The following is a 25,581-nucleotide window of genomic DNA, read 5'->3' on the forward strand; positions in this document are numbered from 1 at the left end:
TTGGGATCACTGTATAGCAAATCAAGACTGAGAAACTATGACTGATTTTCTGCTCCCTAACCCAGAGTTGCTGAGGCTTTTTGTAGCAACCCTTACTGCTGCCTCAGCTGAGATTAGCTAACTGAGCGCAGACTAAGAATAATCCTGGCTTGGTACGGGCAGGTGATGCAGAGGATGGTGCACCGTGCGTTTGCACCAGACGTTACATTTTTGATCTGAGGGATTCTTTCTGGAGGAACCAGCTTGCTGCTCAAGAGGGTAGGAGTGGAGCCCAAGCCGGCCCTGTATGCTCTTCCAGGAGGCCGGTAACCAACTAGAACTGGTGGAGGCCTGGAAACAGGTCAAGCAAAACGGGCTCCTTGCAAAAAGCAGCTGAGACTGAGTCAATTCAATCCTTTAAAAAGGAGCTGGATAAATATCGAGGTGGGAACAATGTTGGAGGTTATAGGCATAGGAAAGCACTGAGATGATCAAGTATGTACAAGGAAGGCGGGTGGAAGGGATGTTGTTGTGGAAGGCAGCAGGCCAGTGGGATTGTATAATCGAGATGGATGAATATTCTGGAGTTTAACTTGATTACCTTTGGCGATCTGGGAGTATTTACACAGAACAACCCCATGGGACATCAAATGGATGGAATGAGACCGTAACAGAGAGACAGTATATGGTCTGTGGAAGGAGTGGGTCTTTTCTCACCCTCTGAGCACATGAACTGGAGGGGCAGCTAAAGAATGGAATGGAAGATGAAAGTAGAAGCATTAAATTATGGTGATTTATTGTAAAAATCACAATAATTACTTTTGTCTGTAATAACAATAATTTCTAGTTCATTTGAAGGTAATTGTAGAAAATCCAATTGTACAATTCTTTAGGGAGTGGATAATAAATTGCTGAAGAGTCTGTGGCCATTTCCTCATCTTGTTGTATCGATTAGGGATTCAAATGAGATCACCTTCAGCCAGATGTCATTGTGCATTAAAATAAACCCAGTAACTCGATGTTAACCAGTTTACTGCATGGAAAATAATACGCCTAGAAAGAAGTTTGAGGGGTTGAAAGGAGCATTAGGTAGCTCTCACTTAAAGCTGAATTATTGATTTTTCTCAACCTTTTATCGGCTTTTGTTGAAATCGATACGGAAATGAGGATTTACTGTCTGGGTGACTGTATATCAGTGATCCTCTGTCATCAAGGAAGTCTGAGTAAGGTGAGAGTATCAAAGATGGCGGCGAATTGATATTCCTACCACTACTTTCACAATAACATAGAAACATAGAAAATAGGAGCAAGAGTAGGCCATTTGGCCCATCGGGCCTGCTCCGCCATTCAAAATGATCATGGCTGATCATCTAACTCAGTATCCTGTTCCAGCTTTTTCCCCATATCCCTTGATCCCTTTAGCATTAAGAAATATATCTATCTCCTTCTTGAATACATCTAATGACTTGGCCTCCACTGCCTTGTGTGGTAGAGAATTCCACAGGTTCACCACCCTCTGAGTGAAGAAATTTCTCCTCATCTCTGTTTTAAATGGCATACCCCATATCCTGAGACTGTGACCCCTGGTTCTGGACTCCCCAGCCATCGGGAACATCCTCCCTGCATCCAGTCTGTCTAGTCCTGTTAGAATTTTATATGTTTCGATGAGATCACCTCTCATTCTTCTAAACTCGAGTGAATATAGGCCTAGTCGACCCAATCTCTCCTCATACGTCAGACCTGCCATCCCAGGAATCAGTCTGGTAAACCTTCGTTGCACTCCCTCCATGGCAAGGACATCCTTCCTCAGATATTGAGACCAAAACTGCACACAGTACTCCAGATGTGGTCTCACCAAGGCCCTGTATAACTGCAGTAAGACATCCCTGTTCCTATACTCAAATCCTCTTGCAATGAAGGCCAACATACCATTCGCCTTCCTAACTGCTTGCTGCACCTGAATGCTCGCTTTCAGCGACTGGTGTACAAGGACACCCAGGTTTCGTTGCACACCCCCTTTTCCCAATCTATCACCATTCAGATAATAATCTGCCTTTCTGTTTTTTACAACCAAAGTGGATAACCTCACATTTAACCACGTTATACTGCATCTGCCATGTTCTTGCCCACTCACCCAACTTGTCTCAATCACATTGGAGCCTCTTTGCATCCTCCTCACAGCTCACATTCCACCCCAGCTTTGTGTCATCTGCAAACTTGGAAATGTTACATTTAGTTCCCTCATCCAAATCATTGATATATATTGTGAATAGCTGGGGCCCAAGCACTGATCCCTGCGGTATCCCACTATTCACTGCCTGCCACCCGGAAAAAGACTAATTTATTCCTACTCTCTGTTTCCTGTCTGTCAAACAGTTCTCAATCCATGCCAGTTATATTCCCCCCAATCCCATGTGCTTTAATTTTGCACACTAACCGCTGGCGGGGACCTTATCAAAAGCCTTCTGAAAATCCAAATACACCACATCCACTGGTTCTCCCCCGTCTATTCTACTAGTTACATCCTCAAAAAACTCCTGTAGATTTGTTAAACATGATTCCCTTTCATAAACCGATGCTGACTTTGTCCAATCCTGTTAACAGTGGCCAGAGAAAAAAAGAAAGACAGGCTAGCATTTATATAGCACCTTTCATGATCTCAGGACATCCCAAAGCACTTTACAGCCAATTAAATACTTTTGAAGTGTAGTCACTGTTGTAATGTAGGAACGCAGCAGCCAATTTGTACACAGCAAGGTCCCAAAATCAGCAATGTGATAGTGACCAGACAATCTATTTTAGTACTGTTTGTCAAGGGATACATATTGGCCAGTACACCTGGGAGAACCCCCCCTTCTTCAATATAGTGCCATGGGATCTTTTACATCCACCTGAGAGGGCAGACGAGGCCTCTATTTAACATCTCATCTGAAAGACAGCACCTCCGACAGTGCAATACTCCCTCAGCACTGCACTGAAGTGTCATCCTAGATCTTGTGCTCAGGACTCTTGGAGTGGGACTTGAACCCACAATCTTCTGACTCAGAAGCGAGAGTGTTACCGACTGAGCCACAGCTAACGAGAGTTTTAGCAACAAGGTCTTCGGCCATCCCTCTGCACCGTACAGAAGAGAAACACTCAGTGATTGGCTTGTGCCGGGTTAGTTGATCTCAACCAGGACTCAGGCCTGCACTAGGGAATGGAAAACATCCAGGGCTCCTGCTCCTGATTGCTGTGCAGTGATCCCTGCTCAAAGTGTAGATGCATGCCCATTTGCTGAGGATGGGTGGGATCGAGTTCGGGTGTGATGGTTAGAGACTCTGGAAAGACTCAAACCCTGGGTTTTCTGATCAACATGATTTAATGATGGTGGTGATCCATTTAAAATAAATGGGTTTCAGTGGCATTAACACAGCACAAATCGGAAAATCCAGGTTTCATTCTCAAGACTCTCACCTAGGGGGAGATACTGGAGGGTGGAGGGTAGTGGGATTGTGGGAACCAGGCTTTAACATGCATTTTTCTCACAATCCCTGAACATCATTAGTGTAACAGTAGTGAGAAGTTGCTCTCAGTGCCTGCTGTGTGTGCCCAGGGCTCAGGACCGTGCCACACAGTCCTTTTACCAAATGAGTCATCAGGAGATACTTATTTTTTTAGCCTTTTTGTTTTAACGTGCTTACTTAGCCTCCCATAATGTTGGGAAAACAGGAAGAGAATGCATGGCCCATGAGGCTCCTCCATCATCACTACATCGCACACACAAAGCAATTAATATTCTACAGTGTGTGTGTGTGTTCATTTTATACAAACACATCAAACTCTGTGTTTAAAAAGAAATAATCAGACCTCACGGTAAAAATATTACTGCATTGTTTTCGGTCATAGAAGACCCTCGTACAAATGCCATGAGCTGGGCTCGGTCCCAAAACACTTTAACTCCCTAATCTATTATTCCTGTCACAGCTTGATTAAAGACTCCAGTTACACTGCTGACAGTGAGGAGAAGAAGGCTATGTAGTTAGACACTGTAAAAGCTCATTTGAAACAATGATATTAAAAAGGTGATTAATACTTTAAATTAACTGTCACAGTCGGAGAGTTGCAATGGTCTGAGATACAATTAATTATATTTTTTTTCAAAGTCATCTTTATTGATGACATAACGCATTGCCACCCAGTGTTTACACCAAAAGTCTTATATTTAAAGGGATGGGCTTCCCGGTTTATCTGCTGCATTATCTCATGCCAGTATTAGACTTGGTTTCATTGGTACTTACATAGAATTAATTAGAATGTACAGCACAGAAACAGGCCATTCGGCCCAACAGATCCATACCAGTGTTTATGCTCCACACGAGCCTCCTCCCTCCCTACTTCATCTACTCTTTGTGGTAGCAAGTTCCACATTCTAACCACTCTCTGGGTAAAGAAGTTGCTCCTAAATTCCCTATTGGATTTATTAGTGACTACCTTACATTTATGGACCATAGTTTTGGTGTCTCCCACTTCTCTGCGTCTACCCTATCAAACTCTTTCATAATCTTAAAGCCCTCTATCTGTGTCGATCTCCATGCCAACTGTGCAGACATCGTACTTCCGTCATAAATTGGTGTTTTATTCCATTCTGTGCTGTGGTTCAAGACCAGGTCCTCAACGTTAGGAGGTGATGTATGAGCCACTTACAATGTGCAACCACAGTCACACTGCCTTTTTACCCCTGCTTTGATGTCTTCCCCCTCTCACCCCTCAACACCAGGCACCTAGCCAAAGTCATGCATTTCCCCATTGGAGGGTAGGGTAACATGCAGGCTCAGTGCCCCACCCCAGCACCCCATTGCGACTCCACAGCTGCCTATGGGCCAATTTTGAGAGTTGTATTGACAATTTGTGAAAGTGATGCAGGTTAAACTGCCTGCCCTCTCAACCAGATTAATGGTGCCTGGCATGGAACAGCAACCAAAAATATAACAAATAAAAACAGAAAATGCTGGAGAAGCTCAGCAAGTGAGGCAGCATCTGTGGAGAAAGAAATAGAGTTAATGTTTCAGGTCGAAGACCTTTCGTCAGAACTGGTAATTGTCAAGAGTTAAAGTTTTTAAGCAAGTACAGAGTCAGGGAAAGGGGAGGGTGGGGGTGGGAGGGGAGGAAAGAACAAAAGGGAAGGTCTGTGATAGGGTAAAGGGCACAAGTGATTAAATGACAAAAAGGATGATGGTGCGAGGCAAGGAGGGTGGTAATGGGGCAAGTTAAGGAACAAAGGATTGATCAAGAGTAGCTGTAAATGGCAGCAGCAGAACCATTACCAACTGAACAACCTTCGGGACTCAACATTGATTGCAATAACTTCAGATCATAACCACTGCTCCCATTTTTTTGGTCAGCTAGTGCTGGTAATAGTTCTGATTTCAGATTTCCAGCATCCACAGTATTTTACTTTTCAAAAATATAACAAAGTCTGAAACTGCACGCACTAAGTGGCAGCAGGTAGAAGAGAAATGAACGGTCATACCCACCTTAGGTGAATAGCTAACAACAACAAGCATTTATATTGCACACCTCATAGAACATTTATGAGCACTTTAGAAAGGAGAGGATGACAAGGACAGAAAGGGACCAAGGGCACAGTCTAAGAAATTTTAAGGGGGTTTTTAGAGGAAGAGAGGAAGCTACCAAGAGTGGTTTTGGAAGAGCTCGTTATAAAAAGGACGGTGCCAGCGGCGAGATTGGCAGGCAAGCAAATTAAAACCGAACAGAGCTGAAGGTTAGAAGGATGGATCTAGATCACATGTAGAACCCAGTGATGTAATGGCTGGTGTCAGTTGGATAAATGGCCTGGAGTTTTGCTGAACAGGGAGAGTTTTCACGAGAGTTTCATTCACTTGGAGTTTACCTGTAGTTGGTTGTCTTCCTCAAGATCATGTGGATTGGGTAGAGTTCATAGTATGGCATCTGGAGGGAATGGGTCAGACGGACCAATTGGCCTTTGCAGTTCCATGCCTTTGTATGCTCATGATAAAGATGCCTGTAGTGTTTCCAGTCAACGGCGACAGAATGTCATTTGGCCCAATCCTCCAGTATAGTCTTTCAGCCTGGCATCCAACACCATTTCCTTTGACTCCACTACCACACGTGGCAGCTTAATCCAAATAGTGCTAATCTTGTGCCCTACAGATAAATAATAAGAATTTTATTATCTATTCCAAAATAATTTTGCCTTGTTTTAATCTGAAATGTTTCCTTCATTTTTTAGAAAGGTCTCCACATCGGCCTATTCTTCAGGCAGGGCTGCCTGCAAACCAAACGGTGGTGGTGGGCAGTGATGTAGAATTCCACTGCAAGGTCTTCAGCGATGCCCAGCCGCACATCCAGTGGCTCAAGCATGTGGAAGTCAACGGTAGCAAACTGGGGCCAGATGGAGCTCCATACGTCATGGTGCTGAAAGTAAGTAGCAGGATTGTTGGGTAGCACGGCAGTTAAATGTGACGATCAATAATACCATCTGTGGTCTCGGTAGAATTCATAAGCAAAAAGTGAAAATGTAATTATTATCCACAAATACTCAGGGACTCGACAACAACTTGCGTTTATATAGCACCTTTAACGTAGAAGAACGTCCCAAGGCACTTCACTGGAGTGTTATCAACAAAAACTGACACCAAGTCAAAGAAGGAGATATTAGGGGGGGTGACTAAAAGCAAGTTCAAAGAGGTAGATTTTTGTGAGGGTCTTAAAGGAGGAGAGAGAGGCAGAGAGGTTTAGGGACGGGGATTCCAGAACTTAGGGCCTAGGCAGCTGAAGGCGTGGCCGACAATGGTGGAACGAAGAGAGTTGGGGATGCACAAGAGGCCGGCGTTGGGGATGCAAGAGGCCAGAATTGGAGGAGCATGGAGTTCCCAAAGGGCTGCTGGGCTGGAGGAGGTTACAGAGGTGGGGAGGGGTGAAGCCATGGAGGGATTTGAGCACAAGGATGAGAATTTTAAATTCTGATCAGAGGGTTGGCAAACTTAAATGACTGTGGCAGTTCTCCTGATGGATGAGGTGAATGAATGCACCTCACAATGTTATACCGAACCAAACATACCAGAAGACCCCAAGTTCGTTATCTGGTCAGTGCTGATCTCAGCCAACACAGTGCTGGTTAGTGAATAGCAATCAGGAGTGGGTGCTTTTAATTTCCCCAGCCTGGCTCTAGAAAGCTGAGTCTAATAATAGCTTCCCCGATGCTACCTTTAGCTAACTCAGCACAGGCAAGGAATTAAACCCCATCCCATCCATTTGGTGCGTGTGCGAGCCGAGCTTCACACGTGAAGGAAGCCCACTCGGGCAAGATAGTGGAGAGTCCGTCCTTTTGAAACTGGCTAGCGTTTGCAGAATCTTCAAGCACAGAGCGAACAGCAACTCGGTGCGGTCTTAGAAAATGTTTCTCCATGAAAACATGAAATCAATCGCCTCGAGCATCAGATGGAAATCATGGAATGGAATCCCCAAAGCACCTGTAAAAACCCCAGAATCCCAATGATAAAAATGCAGTTTGATTTGTCAGGAGACCGTAAACCAATGAGGCTGGTGGTTTTCAGCTCCAGCTAATTAGCCATGATCTAATTGAACGGTGGAACAGGCTCGAGGGGCTGAATGACCTGCTCCTCTTCCTAAGTAAGCTTTTGTCTCTGGCGTGATTGCAGCGTCAGTGACCCTGGTTACACACTGGGATGTTCACTGACCGCGCTGCCTGACATTGTAACGTCCGATCAGCCTGCACATTGTTGTAGAAATGCGATTTTAAAAATAAATTGCAGGGAACCCTGCCCAGCCCAACTTGAAGAGTTGGATGCACACTGAGGTCGACAGTGGGACTGGGATGGTTATACTCTTGTTAGAGTAAAACAAACCGCAGGAAAGACTTTAAGCCTCTGTTTGTCCACTTTTGTGTGAGCTGGTCGGCCAGATGCTTGTATTTGTGGATTCAGTCCAGCCACTTTGAGCCGCTGTGTTGTTGTTTAACCAAGTTCCCCTTAAATCTGGGATCAGGGAGGATAATAGGGAAACGGCACGGGGGGGGAGGGGCAGGGGATATAAGCAGAATGTGTAGTGGAATGTGCACAGTGGGCACAGAGAGGATTTTCAAGTAGACACTGGGCAAACAATGGCATCACGTGGATTTAACAGGAATGAAGGACCACTGGCCTGGAACTAAACAGCTTTCTCTTTAAGAGAAGTCAAAAGGGAAAAATAAAAGTCTTCTGTAAAAACAGAACTGAAATAGTACTTCAGTCCGGCTTGTAGTTCTGAGGCTAAATCGCGGCATTGGGGCAGCAAACCTGGCTCCACGTAGTGCGGAAATTCTTGGGATGTCGTGTCACCCTAAATCACACAGCTTATTGTTCAGGAATCAGCCCACAACTATCTGTACAAAGAAGTCGAAGCTTGCTTAATGGTGCAACGTCTTTGTGAAAAAGTCTTTGGCCAAATCGTTTTTGGTTTATAGACGACACAATGATGTAAAATGCTTCAAAGATGCACCTTGGCACCACCTGAGCGTGATAATGTACTCAACGCACAACTTTCCGCACTCCCCGAGCAAGGAGGGTTGTGCCGAGCACCTTGCGATGAAAGCAGTGCCCCGTTAATCATCCTTCAACTTGTTTGTACAAGGCCTGTGGGGCGGTTTCACCTACATTATGTAATTATGTAATGGTGTGTTATGTAATATTATGTAATGACATTATGTAATACGGTGTTAGCCGTGGCTCAGTCAGTGTCCTTCTCGCCTCTGAATCAGAAGGTCATGGGTTCAAGTACTGCTCCAGAGAATTGAGCGCAACATCTAGGCTGAGACTTCAGCGCAGTACTGAGGGAGTGCTGCACTGTCGAGGTGCCGTACAGGATGAGATGTTAAACCGAGGCCCTGTCTTCGCTAGCGTTATTTTGAAGAAGAGCAGGGGAGTTCTCACTGGTGTCCCGGCCAATATTTATCCCTCAACCAACACCACTAAAAAACAGATTATCTGGCACATTGCTGTTTGTGGGACCTTGCTGTGCGCAAATTGGCTGCCACGTTTCCTAAATTACAAGAGTGCCTACACTTCAAAAAAGTACTTAATTGGCTGTGAAGCGCTTTGGGATGTCCTGAGATCGTTAAAGGCATTATATAAACACAAGTCTTTCTTTCTTTTGTAAGTAAGATGAATAATTTGGCCTCTTACGTGACATGTGGTATCAATAAAAGTGACCATGAAGCTGTCGGATTGTTGTAAAAACCAAACTAATGTCACTAATGTCCTTTAGGGAAGGAAACCTGCCGTCCTTACCTGGTCTGGTCCATACTTGGCGCCAGTCCCACATCAACACCAACACCAACGTGGTTGATTCATAACTGCCCTCTGAAATGGCCTAGCAAGCCACCACCTTCTCAGGGCAACTGGGGAATGAAGCAGGCCAAGTGGAGTAAGTGTCAGTGGGGGGAACATTTAGGGAACAGTGATCATAGCATCATAAGGTTTAGAATAGTTATGGAAAAGGACATGGACCACTCTAAAGTAAAAATACTCAATTGGAGGAGGGCCAATTTCAGTGGGATGAGAACAGATCTGGCCCGGGTAAATTGGAATCAAAGATTGGCAGGCAAAACTGTAATTGAATAATGGGTGGCCTTTAAGGAGGAGATGGTTCGGGTACAGTCTAGGTACATCCCCACGAGGGGGAAAAGTAGGGCAACTAAAGCCAGAGTTCCCTGGATGACAAAAGAGATAGAGAGTAAGATGAAGCAGAAAAAAGGGGCGTATGACAGATGTCAGGTTGATGACAGAAGTGAGACCCAGGCTGAATATAGAAAGTTCAGAGGGGAAGTGAAAAAGGAAATAAGAGGGGCAAAGTGAGAGTATGACAATAGACTGGCGTCAAACATAAAATGGAATCCAAAAGTTTTCTATGGGCATGTAAAGAGTAAACGGATAGTAAGAGGAGGGGTGGGGCTGATTAGGGAACAAAAACGAGATCCACTCATGGAGGCAAATGGCATGGCCAAGGTACTACATGAGTACTTTGCATCTGTCTTTACCAAGGAAGAAGATGCTGCCAGAGTCTCAGTAAAGGAAGATACAGTTGGGATACTGGATGCGCTAAAAATTGACAAAGAGGAGGTACTAGAAAGGCTAGCTGTGCGTAAAGTAGATAAGACACCCGGTCCAGATGGGATGCGTTCTATGTTGCTAAGGGAAGTAAGGGTGGAAATTGCGGAGATACTGGCCATAATCTTCCAATCCTCCTTTGATTATGGGGATGATGCCAGAGGACTTGAGAATTAAAATGTTACACGCTTGTTCAAAAAACAGGGTGTAAGGATAAATCCAGCAACTACAGGCCAGTCAGTTTAACCTCGGTGGTGGGGAAACTTTTAGAAAGGATAATCCAGGACAGAATTAGTGGTCACTTGGACAAGTGTGGATTGATTAGAGAAAGCTAGCACGGATTTGTTAAAGGCAAATCATGTTTAACTAACTTGATAGAGTTTTTTGATGAGGTAACAGAGAGGGTAGATGAGGGCAATGCAGTTGTTGTGGTGTATACGGACTTTCAAAAGGCGTTTGATAAAGTGCTGCATAATAATCTTGTCATTAAGATTGAAGCCCATGGAATAAAGGGGGCAATAGCAGCATGGATACAAAATTGGCTAAGTAACAGGAAGCAGAGAGTAGTGATGAACAGTTGTTTTTCGGACTGGAGGGAGGTGTACAGGGATCAATACTAGGACCACTGCTTTTCTTAATATATATTAATGACTTCAACTTGGGTGTACAGGTCACAATTTCCAAATTTGCAAATGATACAAAACTTGGAAGTGTAGTGAACAGTGAGGAGGATAGTGATTGACTTCAAGAGGATATAGACAGGCTGGTGGCATGGGCGGACATGTGGTAGATGAAATATAATGCAGAAAAATGCGAAGTGATACATTTTGGGAGAAAGAACGAGGAGAGGCAATATAAACTAGAGGACACAACTCTAAAAGGGGTACAGGAACAGAGAGATCTGGGGGTATATATGTACAAATTATTGAAAGTGGCAGGGCAGGTTGAGAAAGCGGTTAAAAAAGCATACGGGATCCTGGGCTTTATAAATAGAGGCATAGAGTACAAAAGCAAGGAAGTCATGATGAACCTTTATAAAACACTGGTTCGACCACAACTGGAGTATTGTGTCCCGTTCTGGGCACCGCACTTCAGGAAAGATGTGAAGGCCTTAGAGAAGGTGCAGAAAAGATTTACTAGAATGATCCCGGGGTAAAGGACTTTAGTTACGTGGATAGACTGGAGAAGCTGGGGTTGTTCTCCTTGTAACAGAGAAGGTTAAGAGGAGATTTGATAGAGATATTCAAAATCATGAAGGGTGTAAACAGAATAGATAGAGAGAAACTGTTCCCATTGGCAGAAGGGTCAAGAAACAGAGGACATAGAATTAAGGTGATTGGCAAAAGAAGTGAAGGTGACATGAGGAAAAACTTGTTTACACAGCGAGTGGTTAGGATCTGGAATGCACTGCCCGAGGGGGTGGTGGAGGCAGATTCAATCATGGCCTTCAAAAGGGAACTGGATAAGTATTTGAAAGTTAAAAAAAATGCAGGGCTACGGGGATAGGGTGGGGGAGTGGGACTAGCTGGATTGCCCTTACATAGAGCTGGCACGGACTTGATGGGCCAAATGGCCTCCTTCCGTGTTGTAACCTTTCTATGATTCTATGACTATGAACTAGGGATGGGCAATAAATATCAGTCTTGTCAACAACGCCCACACCCCAGGACTGAATTGTTATAAATTCCAGTGAACTTCCACACTGCGGATAATGGGATTTACTGTCAGAGTGCTGCAATTTCACATCAAATAGCCCAGGGACTGAAAATGCTGAGTGAAAACCAACCAGTTGCTGCAAACAATTGACTTTCTCTCGTAATCAGCTAAGTCTCTTTGGATTCAGTGATTCATGTTCTAGCTAATGAAAAGGGAAACATGGCTGGGATTGGGGCTGGGAGATAGTGGTGGGGGGCTGGGGCTGGGCGGTGTTCGTGGTGGTGGGCCTGGAAAGTAGAACACCTGCTCTTGCCTGGAGGGCTTGGTTGAGGTTGTAACAACTCATTTACAGAGTGTGGCAGATGGCAGCAGAAACAGAGACCTGGGGCTCGATTTAAACACAATGATTCCCCTCCCATCTCATGCCTTACACAGCACACTGTTCACTGACCAGATAAATGTATAACCTGAATAATGGAAAACATTTTACAAATGTATTGGTATAGACTCATGACATATTGAAGGAGCATGGCCACACTAAGAGTTTTATTAGATGTGTTTGTGCAATATTAGTCATGTCTCTAATTATCTCTGTGAGAAATAGTGTAATTTTTTTGTGCTGATTAATATTGTCTGCCCTTCTCCCTCCTTCCCCCCCCCCCCACAAAAAGGCACAGCCAAAGTTCACAAATACCATAGGATGAACTTTGAACTATATTAGCAGCAAACATAGCAGCTTCTGGAAAATGAACATTCTCCAAAAATAAATCCATGAATGTGCGACAGTGCCCCTTTAAATAGAGGGGTGGGGGGGTGCGGAGGCCACTATAACCTTCTGTTTAATGGGGCTCTATTATTGGTGGGTTCCGCTTCTGTTAAAGGTTTTACAGTGAAATCTGCGCCCTCCAGCAGCACCTGGGCAGGAAAACAGCCTGAGCACAGCCAGGCCAATCCAGATTAGGCTGTGAGAACCAAACCTCCAATTTGTGGACTTCTGTGCCTGAAATCAGGATCTGGATTTGTTCACTAGGTTTTATCACAGTGCGGGTCGGGAATTATTTTATTCCGTGGGTGGGCGGAACCATTGGAGTCATTTGGATTCAACCAGAAGATTAAAGGGATGACATTTATTTTTTTTTAAAACGTAAAATGGAAGAATGCCAGCTTTATCACGAATGGTATTCCAATAACACGGCTTTCTGAAATGAGTGATTTCCGAGAATGTGATTCCGTCAGAGGGTTGTTAATTACAGAGCGAAAAGGAATTTGATCCCCAAAATAGACCAGACAAAGCTGAAGATATTGTTAAAATCAGGTTTCACCAAATTCCTTTTAATATTGTTTGATTGCAGTAAGAGGGCAACTCCGGGAAGAATACCGGTTAAAACTGAGTTAAAAGCTGGTTACCTGTAGGGGCTGAGATGGGGGTACAGTACACCAGCCCCCAGTGTGTGATGCCGCAGACAGGTAGTCCTCATGCTGTGGTGGGCAAGAGGCCAAACACCACCCCCACCCCACCCCCCCCCCCTCCCAAAGGAAGTGAGAGAATAATCAGGTGGGCTTTCACCTCCTGGCACCCAGTAATAAAGGATTGCCAGCAGGTCACCCACCTACCATCTCAGACCAACGATGGCACAGGTATACCGATCAGGAAAGGTAAGAACACTGCAGATTTTTTTTAAAACACCGCCCACAACCCCCCCGCCCCACAGAAGTCTCCAGTCGGGAATGTACTGATACCACTGACTGCAGCCGTGCTGTGGAGCTGCATCTGAACCTACTGATCTGTTCTGTGTGATCTATTCTTGCAGTCGTGGATAAGTAATACCGCTGAAGCGGACGCTAAACTCATTCTTTACAATGTGACAGAACAGGATGAGGGCGAATATCTGTGTAGAGCCACCAATTTCGTTGGCACGGCTGAAAAGCTGCACTGGCTGTACGTCAACAAACCGAAACCAGGTAAACGCAAAACTCTGTCCCAGGCCTCGAATCCCTGAGTACGACCTTTAACCCCTCACCGCCCCCCCCCCCCCCCAAAACACCACCTCGACGTGGAGCAAGAAAATCCCGTGTGTGTTACTGAACTCGACTGTTGTAGGCTGCCAACCAATCACCAGTAACCTTTCGTCTTTTCCTACCACGCTTATATTTACAAAAACACTTTGCTGCCCTTTGCTGTGGAAAAAATTCCTACAATACAGAAGGATTGCATTTCCATCTTTTACTCATTTCCTATTTTTTCTCCCCTTTTCCTCTCACTAATTTACAAGATACCATTACATTGAATTACCTTTGGCTGCTCTTCAATGTTCCTCACCGCTGTTGTATTGAACAGTATTGTACCTTTTTTCACCAACCCCTCACCCCTTTCCTCCGCCTAATTTTACAGCTTCCGAAAACACTAACCCTTCTTTAAACCTGACTTGAAGCAATCCAGCATATTGTGGGTCAATTTTTTTTTCAAGTTCAAACACTTTTTTTTTTGCTTCTGCATGCCTAATAATGGGACAGAGAGAGTGAGAGCCTGGTGAAGGGAAATCTTGACTAATGTGCAGGCTGCGGAGGTAGGAACGCCTACCGTTCTGGAGCAAGCAGCGCCGGATGGAACCTTTTACATGTGCTTGTACCTGCTCTCAGGTCTGTGGTGTGCAGGGACTTTAACCGAGGTGCTATAGTCAAATCCTTACCTTATTGTCTCCTCTCTCTTTATTTTCTTCTATCCTGTTTGGTTTCTTTTGTTTTGTAGACTGCTGGTATTAACACAACGGATAAGGAAATAGAAATTCTGTACTTGCGAAATGTTACTTTTGAGGATGCAGGGGAGTATACCTGTTTGGCTGGTAATTCTATTGGGTACTCGCATCACTCTGCATGGCTGACCGTTCTGCCAGGTATTTCTGCTCTTTCAAATTCTCTCATGATTATTGTGTAATGTTTCTCTCTTCAAAATGGGAAGATTGTGATGCACTTTGTTGTTCTTTTAATCGCACGTAGTTTAAACAGGGAGTCTCACCATCAGGATCTCTTTCTGTATACTTTTTAAAAAAATATTTCCCAATTTTTGGCTCTTAAAGGTGCAGTTACACCCCAGGCACCAGCACCCAGTATTTGGGTCTAAATAGTGAGTGACGGCAGGCTATTTAACTGGGGCTTTTACAGCTGACCGTGATCCTGTGGTCGTTCAAAGGTCAAGCACTCAAGACGTTCCAGCAAGAGCTGGATAGTGGTGATGAGCAGGAGCCATGGCCAATTCCTTTTCTTTCCCCCCCCCCCCCGCACCTTCCCTAGGCCAGAGATGCCAAGACCAATTGTAATGGCCCCCTCGTCTACTCAACTCACCGGGGCTGACTCAGCACAAACTGGGGATTGAACCTGGGCACCTCATGATGTGCCCGGCCCAGTTCAAACATCAGGCAGTGCCCCTTTTGGGGAAAAAATAGCAAACAATTCAAAAAAAAAATTGTGATCAACATGAATTTTTACTTTTGCCTTTCTGCGTGTGTTTGTCCCTTGCTCCCCTCCCCCACCCCACAAATGACGGATCAGTTGGTCAGTAGGGCTGACGTGATCTCAGTGCTAGAACTCACCGAGCCTACGTTGTGACCTAACTGAATGGACGGGCTTGCTGAGGCAGCCAGGGTCAGTAATTGTATCTCCACTAATGTGAAGAAGCTAGAGTATCCCCGTCCGCTGAATAGTGGGCTCAGGCCTGGGAGGACTCGAGCTCAAATCCTGATAGGGATTCATCCATCCGAGGCGGGTAAAACGAGCATCATATCTTGCTTGGGATGTGAGGAGAAAACACTGTCTCACGATTTGTGTTTGGCTCCCTCACATTGTCGGAGTCGGTTACCCCTCCCAGGCAGGTTCCCCTCTTCACCACTGTTTGAACAAACATTTTTTTAACAGAAAGGATCCAGATGGTAAAAAATTCTGTTTGAATACAAAATTTAAAAAAAGATTATGCTTCTCAAGTACAATGATTTTGTCAGCTTGTTTTCAGTAATTAGTTAAACACAATAACACAAGCTCCCTACTCCTGTTTGAATATGGACTGAAACTTGAATACTTCAATTGGGTTATGATTGGAGGTAAAATGAAATACAGTCACATGATAAATTCACAAGCTATTTTGATTCAGTAATTACTGTGTGGTTTCCACTACAGTGGAATCTCAATTATCTGCCGTATCAAAGGGGACTCCTTATTATAAGAGGGACATTCTCTCCCTTATGGTTCAGCAGTACCTTAGGCACAGATGTGACGACAAGTACAATACCAGCAATAAAAGAAACATTATGTAATTTTGTTCACCAAGAAAAAATAACAAAATACAAATAACAAAAGCAGCTATGCATTGAGAAGATGTCTCGCACAAGGCTTTGTCCTTCAAAACTTCAAGTGGATAATCCGGAAGGAGGAGAATAGGAGGACAGAAAATGGAGGTCCCATTGTAAATATGAGAATTTTATGTGAATGTTTGTAAAGACTTCCACAATTCACTGCAGTGAGATGGATATCAGGAGCCCGAAAGGCTTGTCTGCACTCACCCAGTAGAAACATTTTATAATAAATAAACAAACACAGCTGTCGTCTATTTGAACATTTCTAATGGGACTTTATTTGAAAAATTTCCAACTCCCTCAAGGTACTGTCTTTGGCCTATCTGAGAACTGACGCCAACAGTACAGGAACTCACTCCTTTACAGTGACAGCTCTGCCCCTGTGGGCACAGTGCCGGGGACTGACCTAAACTTTCTTAGATACAAGTTTATGCGAAGCACAATGTGTTGTCCAGAAAAAAAGTTTCTAATTTTTTGAATATAATCGTTAATATTAACAAATAAATGAAGAAATCTGTCAAGCTTTTCTTATTTATTATAGAATAAATTATGGTTTTTGCACTAATTGGTATTTATGGAGATATGCTTCAGGTAATGGAATTTCACAGGTGTAGGGCTCAGTTTCACCACTAGGTGGTGTATCTTTTACTCTCTCGATTCTGATGCCTCCTCGGCCCGTTACTTGTACAGTAGCCTCTGTGGTCACTTGGAAGTGCCAGGGAATCACAAAAGTCTGTAATTAAAGGGAGACCTATTCACATATAGTCTATTCATCACTGGTAATGTTTGTGCCACTGATATTGTGCTGGTCTAATTTAAGGCCTGGCATATTATTAACAGATCATTTCTGTTCAGTTAAATACATTAGAGTTTTAATGGCTTTTTCTTTGATTCTCATCGTAAGTTAATCAATCAAATTGAAAATGACACGATGCCTTGAGCCTTGCGCTATTATAGATTGATTTTGGGCATGACCACACAATGCTTAGAGACGATTGTTTTGTGGAAATAATTTTTCTCTCATCAATTCTCTCCCCTCCCTCCTCTTCTGAAGACGTTCGTTCCCTGCTGAAGTACAGTTCCACAGGCAGCGGTCAGGCTCCAGTACTTCACCAAAGTAGCCATTCTTTGCATGATCCTTGACAGTGAGTGGCAACTGGGTATTCAACCGTGGTGGGCATCACATGTGAGACAGATCCTATCCGTCCCCAACTCCACACAAGCATGCTTCCATTTAGCAGAAACCAGTAATAATCACGGGCTCTCGGCAGATCTTTTTCTTCCCTAACCCAGGGGCGTGAAGCCAGTTGTAACACCCTGATTACTGCCTAACTCAGCACCAGATGATGGGACCCAAGACCTTCCTGCTCTGCATTGCTCCGCTACTCAGTACACAAACTCCCTGAGCTTTGAGCTTTATAAAAATAATTTAGTCTGATTTAACATAGTCGGATTCTGGTTGCTGTGCCGATGGCTCTGAGCCGTACGCACCAGGTTTAATTTCCTGGTACACGCTCACTTAACTGATCTCCGCCCTGGCAGGGGGTAGGGGTGATGTAGTTGGCCTCAGTGCCCCTGAATTAATGAGAGGAAAATCATAGAAGAGTCATAGAAAGGTTACAGCACGGAAGGAGGCCATTCAGCCCATCAAGTCCGTGCCGGCTCTATGCAAGAGCAACGCAGCTAGTCCCTCTCCCCTGCCCTATCGTAGCCCTGCAAATTTTTTCCTTTCAAGTACTTATCCAGTTCCTTTTTGAAAGCCATGATCAAATCTGCCTCCACCACCTCCTCGGGCAGTGCATTCCAGATCCTAACCACTCGCTGTGTAAAAAAAACGTTTTTCCTCATGTCGCCTTTCGTTCTTTAGTCAGTCATCTTAAAATAAGCCAGGGTTCCCAATCCTAATCACTGTACAACAAACCGTGCTGGTGTGGGATGTTGGATGAGGATAGGATTGGTTGGGGGCTATGATGTCCTTCACAATCAAAATACCCTGGTAAAACTCACACGAATAATAGCCCCTTGGGCAGGGTACTGGAGGATGAGCAGCACCATGGGGGGGGCCATACCCCAGCAAGGAATTAACGGCATCAGGAGAGCGCGGGGAGGAGTGGGAATTGGAGGGAGGGAAAAGTTCATCTGTTCGTGCAGAGGATTTTAACTCCTTAATCCATTTGTGACCACAGGGGCAAGTGTACTTTGGGCGGCTATTATCAGAATGCTTTGTGTGCTTAAAGAAACAAAAAAACACAAAAATAAATGGGACTCTGCTCCCTCAAGCTTTCTCTACCTGAGCGTTACTGATGCACGTTACTGTTGACACACACCAGTACCAAAGCACTGTCTTTTAACTTGTTTCTCACAATATCTCCCCTGCAGCAGAAGACTTGGTGAAGGAGGATGATTCTGGCTCAGTCTATGCAGACGTCCTCATCTATGTGACGGGTTGTGTCCTTATCATACTGACTGTTATTATAGTGATCATGTGCAGAATGAGAACGTCCTCAAAGAAAACCCTGAACCCACCTCCGGTGCAGAAACTCTCCAAGTTCCCGTTGAAGAGACAGGTAACAGAAAGTAGATACAAGAGTTTAGAGCATATTGTAATTCAGCTGTCTAAAGGTGAATTCAGTTGTACTACTACACACATTTTTTTTTGCAATTTTGAATATTTCAATGACCTGTAAACCCCACCCCCCCCCCCAAAAAAAAATCTTCAGTTCTAATTTTGAACACCTTTAAATTAGATCAGGGAAAATTCATGTTTATCAGTTTACGATTCCCCCCCAACAAGTGGGACAGGTTTGCTGCCACTTGCTTCAATGGCCGATGGCTGTTTTGTGAGCCACCATGTTTTTTTTAAAAGAAAGTGTCCCAGGCTCAGTGTGAGGACATTATTTTGTAGCAAAATACTTTATGCAGCAGGCAGGGACCTTAGTGCCTCAAGTTAAGAAAGGGAAAATCACCCCTGCTCCTAACCATTAATGGGTGACCCCTGCCAGATGTGCATGTGTAGACAAACAGTGAGGACTGGATCAGGTTTGGCTGTCGTGCTCCCACAGTCAAACAGCCTGCGGACAGTCAACAGCTATGTCATGTACAAATAATGGCTGCTTGGACAAGTCACTGGAGGTGAATGAGGCCTGTGGGAACTTCTCATAGCACGGAGTCGACAAACCTTAGGGGAGGAGAAAAAATTGATGGGTAAGAGAAAGAAAACATTTATATGGGGGTGGTGGGCTTAGAATGAATATTTTAGTTAATCTTCTCGATCATTAAGCACTGACCTGAAGTTCTCACTCTTGCTTTAAGACTTTGCTGAGTCCTGACAGATGGATCATGTATGGAGAGTAAATCCATAACTGAGGTTTATTAACTACGTTGGAGCTGTCTGTTTTGGTTTAAGACTGTCACACAGTCTATATTATCCTGTTACTCAAAAGTTATTGCGCCCTGCTTTAAACATCTTTTACATTTCCATATTGAAATATAACTGAATAGAAATGCGACATTTCGATCAGTTGAATGCTCTAATTCCAAGCTCGACAAAGTGTAACACATGTATGGCTGGCGCCAGTTACTTCCTTACAGTCAGTCCCATGTTATCTGATATATGTGGTAGCTGGAGCGGACTGGTTAGCAAGATCCTGGCTCAAACAGGACCTGCGACTGAATAACAATGGACTTTGTTCTGTACAACAGAATAAATAAAACAGGCAAGGGTACCTGACGTCCCACCCAACATGTTTATATTAGTCTCGCCTCCATTCCATGTTGGAATCTAGTATTGGAAGAATGCCAAATAATAATGTAAGGAATCGAATGGCATTGGTTAGTATAATGTCCCTAATTATTTTTTTGGTCTGTGATCTCCCTTCCTGCTTAAATTCAGATTTGTCAGTAATTTTCAGTGGTTGGTAACAAATTTTAATTATTTTTCACTCAAGCAGGTGTCCTTGGAGTCGAACTCCTCCATGAACTCCAACACACCGTTAGTGAGAATTGCCCGCCTGTCCTCCAGTGATTCCCCGATGCTGGCCAACGTCTCCGAGTTGGAGCTCCCGGCCGATCCCAAGTGGGAGTTTCAACGACCAAGGTGACTCTTGTTCGCGGACTATGCCACTAAGCAACGACCTATTTGATTTCACTCTTTCACAGTCGTTGCCGCTTTCTTTCCTTCCCCGTTTATCCTCAACGGATCTTTTCTGTTCCTTAGACTGACCTTGGGGAAACCACTCGGCGAAGGCTGTTTTGGTCAGGTTGTCATGGCAGAGGCCATTGGGATCGAGAAAGACAAGCCCAACAAGCCTGTCACTGTCGCTGTCAAGATGCTGAAAGGTAAGAACACGCAAGCTGTCGTCTGCTGTACTATATTATCATGTGAAGCTGACATGAAAATTGAATAGACAGTTATCTAGATCAGCTTGCATAGGAAGGTGGAGCTTTCTGAGTCCAGCTTCAGGGAGGGAAGGCAGAAATGAGCAGATGATTCACTTTGGGCACAATCTTGAGCAATTCTTTTGCTCCTAATGTCCTCCCTGTTAATTGTATCTCTGTGATTTATATCAATTGTATCCAGGTGGGGGGTATCAATTGGGGACTCTCTTGTATCCATTTATAGGAGGGAGCTTATCTAGGGGGTGCACGATGTGTAAGGGGGAATCTCTGAGAATAAAGGCTTGGAAGCAACTGAAGACTAGGCTCTAGTGTTTTTGCCTCCACTGCTCTATCTGGAAGTCCATTCCAAGAGTCGATCACTCTCTGCACAAAGAACAACTTCCTGATATTAGTCCTAAAGTTTACATTTTCCAGTTTCAACCCGTGTCTGCTCTCACAGTTTGATGTAAGTAATTCTCTTGCTTGATTTTTTCCATACTATTTATCATTCTGTATATCTCTTAAGATCATCTCTCAGACTTCTCTTCAGAATGAAAAGCCTGTCTTTCTCTCACTTTGTTCATAACTCAGACCCCTGACACTGGGGATCAGCTTTGTAGGAGCAGGAGTAGGCCATACGGCCCCTCGAGCCTGCTCCGCCATTCAATAAGATCATGGCTGATCTTCGACCTCAACTCCACTTTGCCGCAGAGAGCATCCACAGCCCTCTGGGGTAGAGAATTCCAAAGATTCACAACTCTCTGAATGAAGAAATTCCTCCTCATCTCAGTCTTAAATGGCCGACCCCTTATCCTGAAACTATGCCCCCTAGTTCTAGACTCCCCAACCAGGGGAAACAACCTCTCAGCATCTACCCTGTCACGCCCCCTTGGAATCTTATATGTTTCAATGAGATCACCTCTCATTCTTCTAAATTCCAGCAGGCATAGGCCCATTCTACTCGATCTCTCTTCATAGGACAACCCTCTCATCCCAAGATTCAATCTAGTGAACCTTTGTTGCACCGCCTCTAGGACAGTTATATCCTTCCTTAGATAAGAAGACCAAAACTGTACACAGTACTCCAGGTGAGGTCTCACCAAAGCCATGTATAATTGTAGTAAGACTTCCTTACTCTTGTACTCCAACCCTCTTGCAATAAAGGCTAACATGCCATTTGCCTTCCTAATTGCTTGCTGTACCTGCATGCTAACTTTTTGTGTTTCTTGTACGAGGACACCCAAATCTCTCTGAACACCAACATTTAATAATTTCTCACCATTTATAAAAATATTCTGTTTTTCTATTCTTCCGACCAAAGTGAATAATCTCACATTTCCCCACATTATACTCCATCTGCCACTTTCTAGCCCACTGTCCATATCCCTTTGAAGACCTTTGTGTCTTCCTCACAGCTTACTTTCCCACCTAGCTTTATATCATCGGCAAATTTGCATACATTACACTCGGCCCCTTCATCTGAGTCATTAATATAGATTGTAAAAAGCTGAGGTCCAAGCATTGATCCTTGCGGCACCCGCTAGTTACAGCCTGCCAACCTGAAAATGACCTGTTTATTCCTACTTTCTGTTTTCTGTCCGTTAACCAATCCTCTAACCATGCTAATACATTACCCCCAACCCCATGAGCCCTTATCTTATGTAACAACCTTTTATGTGGCACCTTATCGAATGCCCTTCTTTGCACTGCCTCCAGTGCTTGAATGGTCTCCCCTGTGTCTCCACGACAAGAACTGGACACAGTGTTCAAGATGTGGTCTGACCAGAGTACTGTATGGTTTGATCACAACTTCCTCTTCCTGTATAGGCAGTGTATCATTATTTTTATTATCATCACAGCTTAGGTCAGCTCACTCAGCAGAGACCAGGGATCAAACCTGAAACTTCCTATTTGTTTGGTTCAATCACACACTGCCCTGACCAACTGAGTCATTGAGGAGTTGTCTGCATTCCTTAGCTTAAGATCTACAGAATATAGCTGAGTGTGAGTCACAAGTTGTGGGCTTCACGTGATGTGATAAAGGGAAAGCAAAGCTTTAGGTGGCTTTTTAATGAGATCTGAACTCCAGCACTAACACAGTAAAGTAGCCATGGTGTTTCCCACAGGAAGTTGATTAATATAAGATTTTTAAAAATATATGCAAGATAGTGATGGAGTTGAGGGAGAGACCTGAGAAACTCACTCCGCAGCGCCATCTAGTGGTCAGACCTATGCGCACATTGTAACTGTTGACATAGCAAAATTGAATGGGAAATGTTAACATCACAATTTACAATGCTGAATGTTGAGAAAGATGTGATCAGAAATCATGACAACAGGAAGTAAGGTATGTGGACAGGAAGTGTGCACCCTATGCAAGATTTTTGATTATTTTCAGGTATAAGTTTAGTTTTGTGGGGTTTGAACTTTACCACTTTTGAGGTTGCACACTGCCTAACACATTTCTTTTGCGCACTATTTTAATGTAATTTTTATCCCTTTTGAAATAAAATAAATGAGCTAATGACTGCACTAAAATAGCGCTGGGAATAATTTTATGCGAGTGCGTAAAGCAACATCTAACCACCTGGTCAGAACTACCCTGTATGTGAGAGTTTACGGGGTTCTTTTTTGACCCTTCCGCCAATGGGAACAGTTTCTCTTTCCCGATTTTCAAGACGTCCAGATTTTGATGCCAACGGAAATAAAAATTGGGAGAGATGAAAAACGGGCTGTCGATTCGCTATCACCCTTTTCACACCATCGCACAAAGTCAAAATTACCTTCTAAGGTTCTATGAGGCAGGTTTGCAGTGTCATATAACTAGTACCATATCATCACCCTTAACATGCTTTCAGAAGGCACTTCTTATCCTGCGTGTACCTAACTTGCAAGCTGGCAGCGAGGCTGGGCCTGGGGCATTCTTCTTTGTGTTATGCCATTTCATTGCTTTTAAGTAGTTACATTCTCTCTCCTTGCAGACGATGCCACTGACAAAGATCTGTCTGACCTGGTGTCAGAAATGGAAATGATGAAGATGATTGGAAAACATAAAAATATAATTAATTTGCTAGGAGCCTGCACACAGGACGGTGAGTGCTAAAGGTGCCTGTAACGTTTTCAAACCGAGTACCATAAAGTGAGTGCAGGCCGGGTGGGGTGGAGGCTGAGATTTTAAAGTTACCTTTCTCGCACCTCAGGCGCAGCTGTTAATATTGTGGATTGTAAAGATTGGCAAGATGATGCAGCTTGTGCACGAGGCGTTATGATTTGTTTATTTTTGTTATTGCAGCGTAATAATGGTTGCTAGCTTCCTTTAATCTTGTTGACTAGCCAAAAATCCCCACGCGATGGACACAACAAAAGCTGTACTCGTGTCTCCTTGGGTTGACGTGTTTTGACACTTACTAAGGGCTGATTCTTCTGTTGGGGCTCTTTACCCTTCCTGTAAGAGTTCTGTAGCATAATACACAGTATTTCATCCCTGTTCAGGTCCACTGTATGTCATAGTTGAATATGCATCAAAAGGAAACTTGCGAGAATATCTCAAAGCGCGACGGCCTCCTGGCATGGATTATTCCTTTGATACCTGCAAGGTGCCAGACGAGCAGTTAACTTTCAAGGATCTTGTGTCTTGTGCCTACCAGGTTGCACGTGGCATGGAGTACCTGGCTTCTCAAAAGGTGAATACTTTTCTTTCCTTTCCCAATTTTCTCCCTTCCTTTACCGGCGGTGTTGTTGACTCCAGCTGGGATACGGTTCTTCGGGTGATAGCAGGCCTTGACCCAAATAGTCATTCCTTGTGTAATGAAGACAGAAAATGCTGGAAACCCGCAGCAGGTAAAGCAGCGTCTGTAGAGAGAAACAAGACAAGTTAGCGGAACAGTCTCGAGGGGCTGAATGGCCTGCTCCTGTTCCAATGCTAACATTTCGGGTGTGGACTTTTTTAAAAATCAGAACTAAGGACCACGCCCAGAAACATAGATCATTCGTTCTCTCCACAGATGCTGACTGACCTGCCTGAGACTTTCCAGCATTTTCTGTTTGTGTTTTAAGATTTCCAGCATCTGCAGGTTTTATTGTTGCTTTTAACCATTCTTCGCCCGTCAGCCGAGCCATCGAAAGACTAGGTCCCGGTTGGAAAAGTGGGCAGACACACGTAACGCCAGATCTCCGTCCATGTTACATCACATACAATTTAAAGTGGGCGCAACAGCCTGCCTCAAACAAGTGAGAGCCCTTTCCTGACATTCAGGGTGCAGGACATTGTTTCTAACTCATGCCCCTTTGAAATCGGCATTCAAGGTTGTTAGATAATGGAACAGACAGGGTAATATTGAGGAAAGTGTATTTCAGCCATTTTATTTTTGCGGGCAACTGTTGTTCTTAAAAAAAGGAAACCGCAGTGATCCATTGTGAAGGGGCAGGAGGAGCAGGAAAATCAGCAGTGATCCATTGTGAAGGGGCAGGGGGAGCAGGAAAATCAGCAGTGATCCATTGTGAAGGGGCAGGGGGAGCAGGAAAATCAGCAGTGATCCATTGTGAAGGGGCAGGGGGAGCAGGAAAATCAGCAGTGATCCATTGTGAAGGGGCAGGGGGAGCAGGAAAATCAGCAGTGATCCATTGTGAAGGGGCAGGAGGAGCAGGAAAATCAGCAGTGATCCATTGTGAAGGGGCAGGGGGAGCAGGAAAATCAGCAGTGATCCATTGTGAAGGGGCAGGAGGAGCAGGAAAATCAGCAGTGATCCATTGTGAAGGGGCAGGGGGAGCAGGAAAATCAGCAGTGATCCATTGTGAAGGGGCAGGAGGAGCAGGAAAATCAGCAGTGATCCATTGTGAAGGGGCAAAGGGAGCAGAAAAATCAGCAGTGATCCATTGTGAAGGGGCAGGAGGAGCAGGAAAATCAGCAGTGATCCAGTGTGAGAGGAGCAGAGAGTGAGGGAAGCCAGGAGTAATCTAGCGTGATGGAAGCAGAGGATCAAGAAAGCAGGAGTAATCTGGTGCAAGAGGGGCAGCGGGAGTGGGAACTCGGAATAATCCAGTGCGAGAGGGGCAGCGGGAGTGGGAACTCAGAGTAATCCAGTGTGAGATGG

At 44.4% G+C, this 25,581-nt stretch overlaps 1 protein-coding gene across 7 annotated transcripts in view; it reads left to right on the plus strand.

Annotated features, from left to right (window-relative positions):
* Positions 1-25,581, plus strand: part of LOC137320848 (fibroblast growth factor receptor 3-like) — a 181,645-nt gene that overhangs the window by 128,703 nt on the left and 27,361 nt on the right. For 3 of the 7 annotated variants that reach the window (XM_067982749.1, XM_067982768.1, XM_067982759.1), the window contains 7 exons: positions 6,233-6,423; positions 13,577-13,727; positions 18,491-18,678; positions 20,059-20,207; positions 20,328-20,449; positions 23,470-23,580; positions 23,981-24,171. In XM_067982749.1, the coding sequence (XP_067838850.1) occupies positions 6,233-6,423; positions 13,577-13,727; positions 18,491-18,678; positions 20,059-20,207; positions 20,328-20,449; positions 23,470-23,580; positions 23,981-24,171 (1,103 nt within the window). Of the gene's footprint in view, positions 1-6,232; positions 6,424-13,576; positions 13,728-14,514; positions 14,660-18,490; positions 18,679-20,058; positions 20,208-20,327; positions 20,450-23,469; positions 23,581-23,980; positions 24,172-25,581 lie in introns of all 7 variants that reach the window. The other 4 variants (XM_067982804.1, XM_067982776.1, XM_067982785.1 and 1 more) reach the window with 4 other exon arrangements.

Source organism: Heptranchias perlo, chromosome 1 (assembly GCF_035084215.1).
Source record: "Heptranchias perlo isolate sHepPer1 chromosome 1, sHepPer1.hap1, whole genome shotgun sequence".
Lineage (NCBI taxonomy): Eukaryota > Metazoa > Chordata > Chondrichthyes > Hexanchiformes > Hexanchidae > Heptranchias > Heptranchias perlo.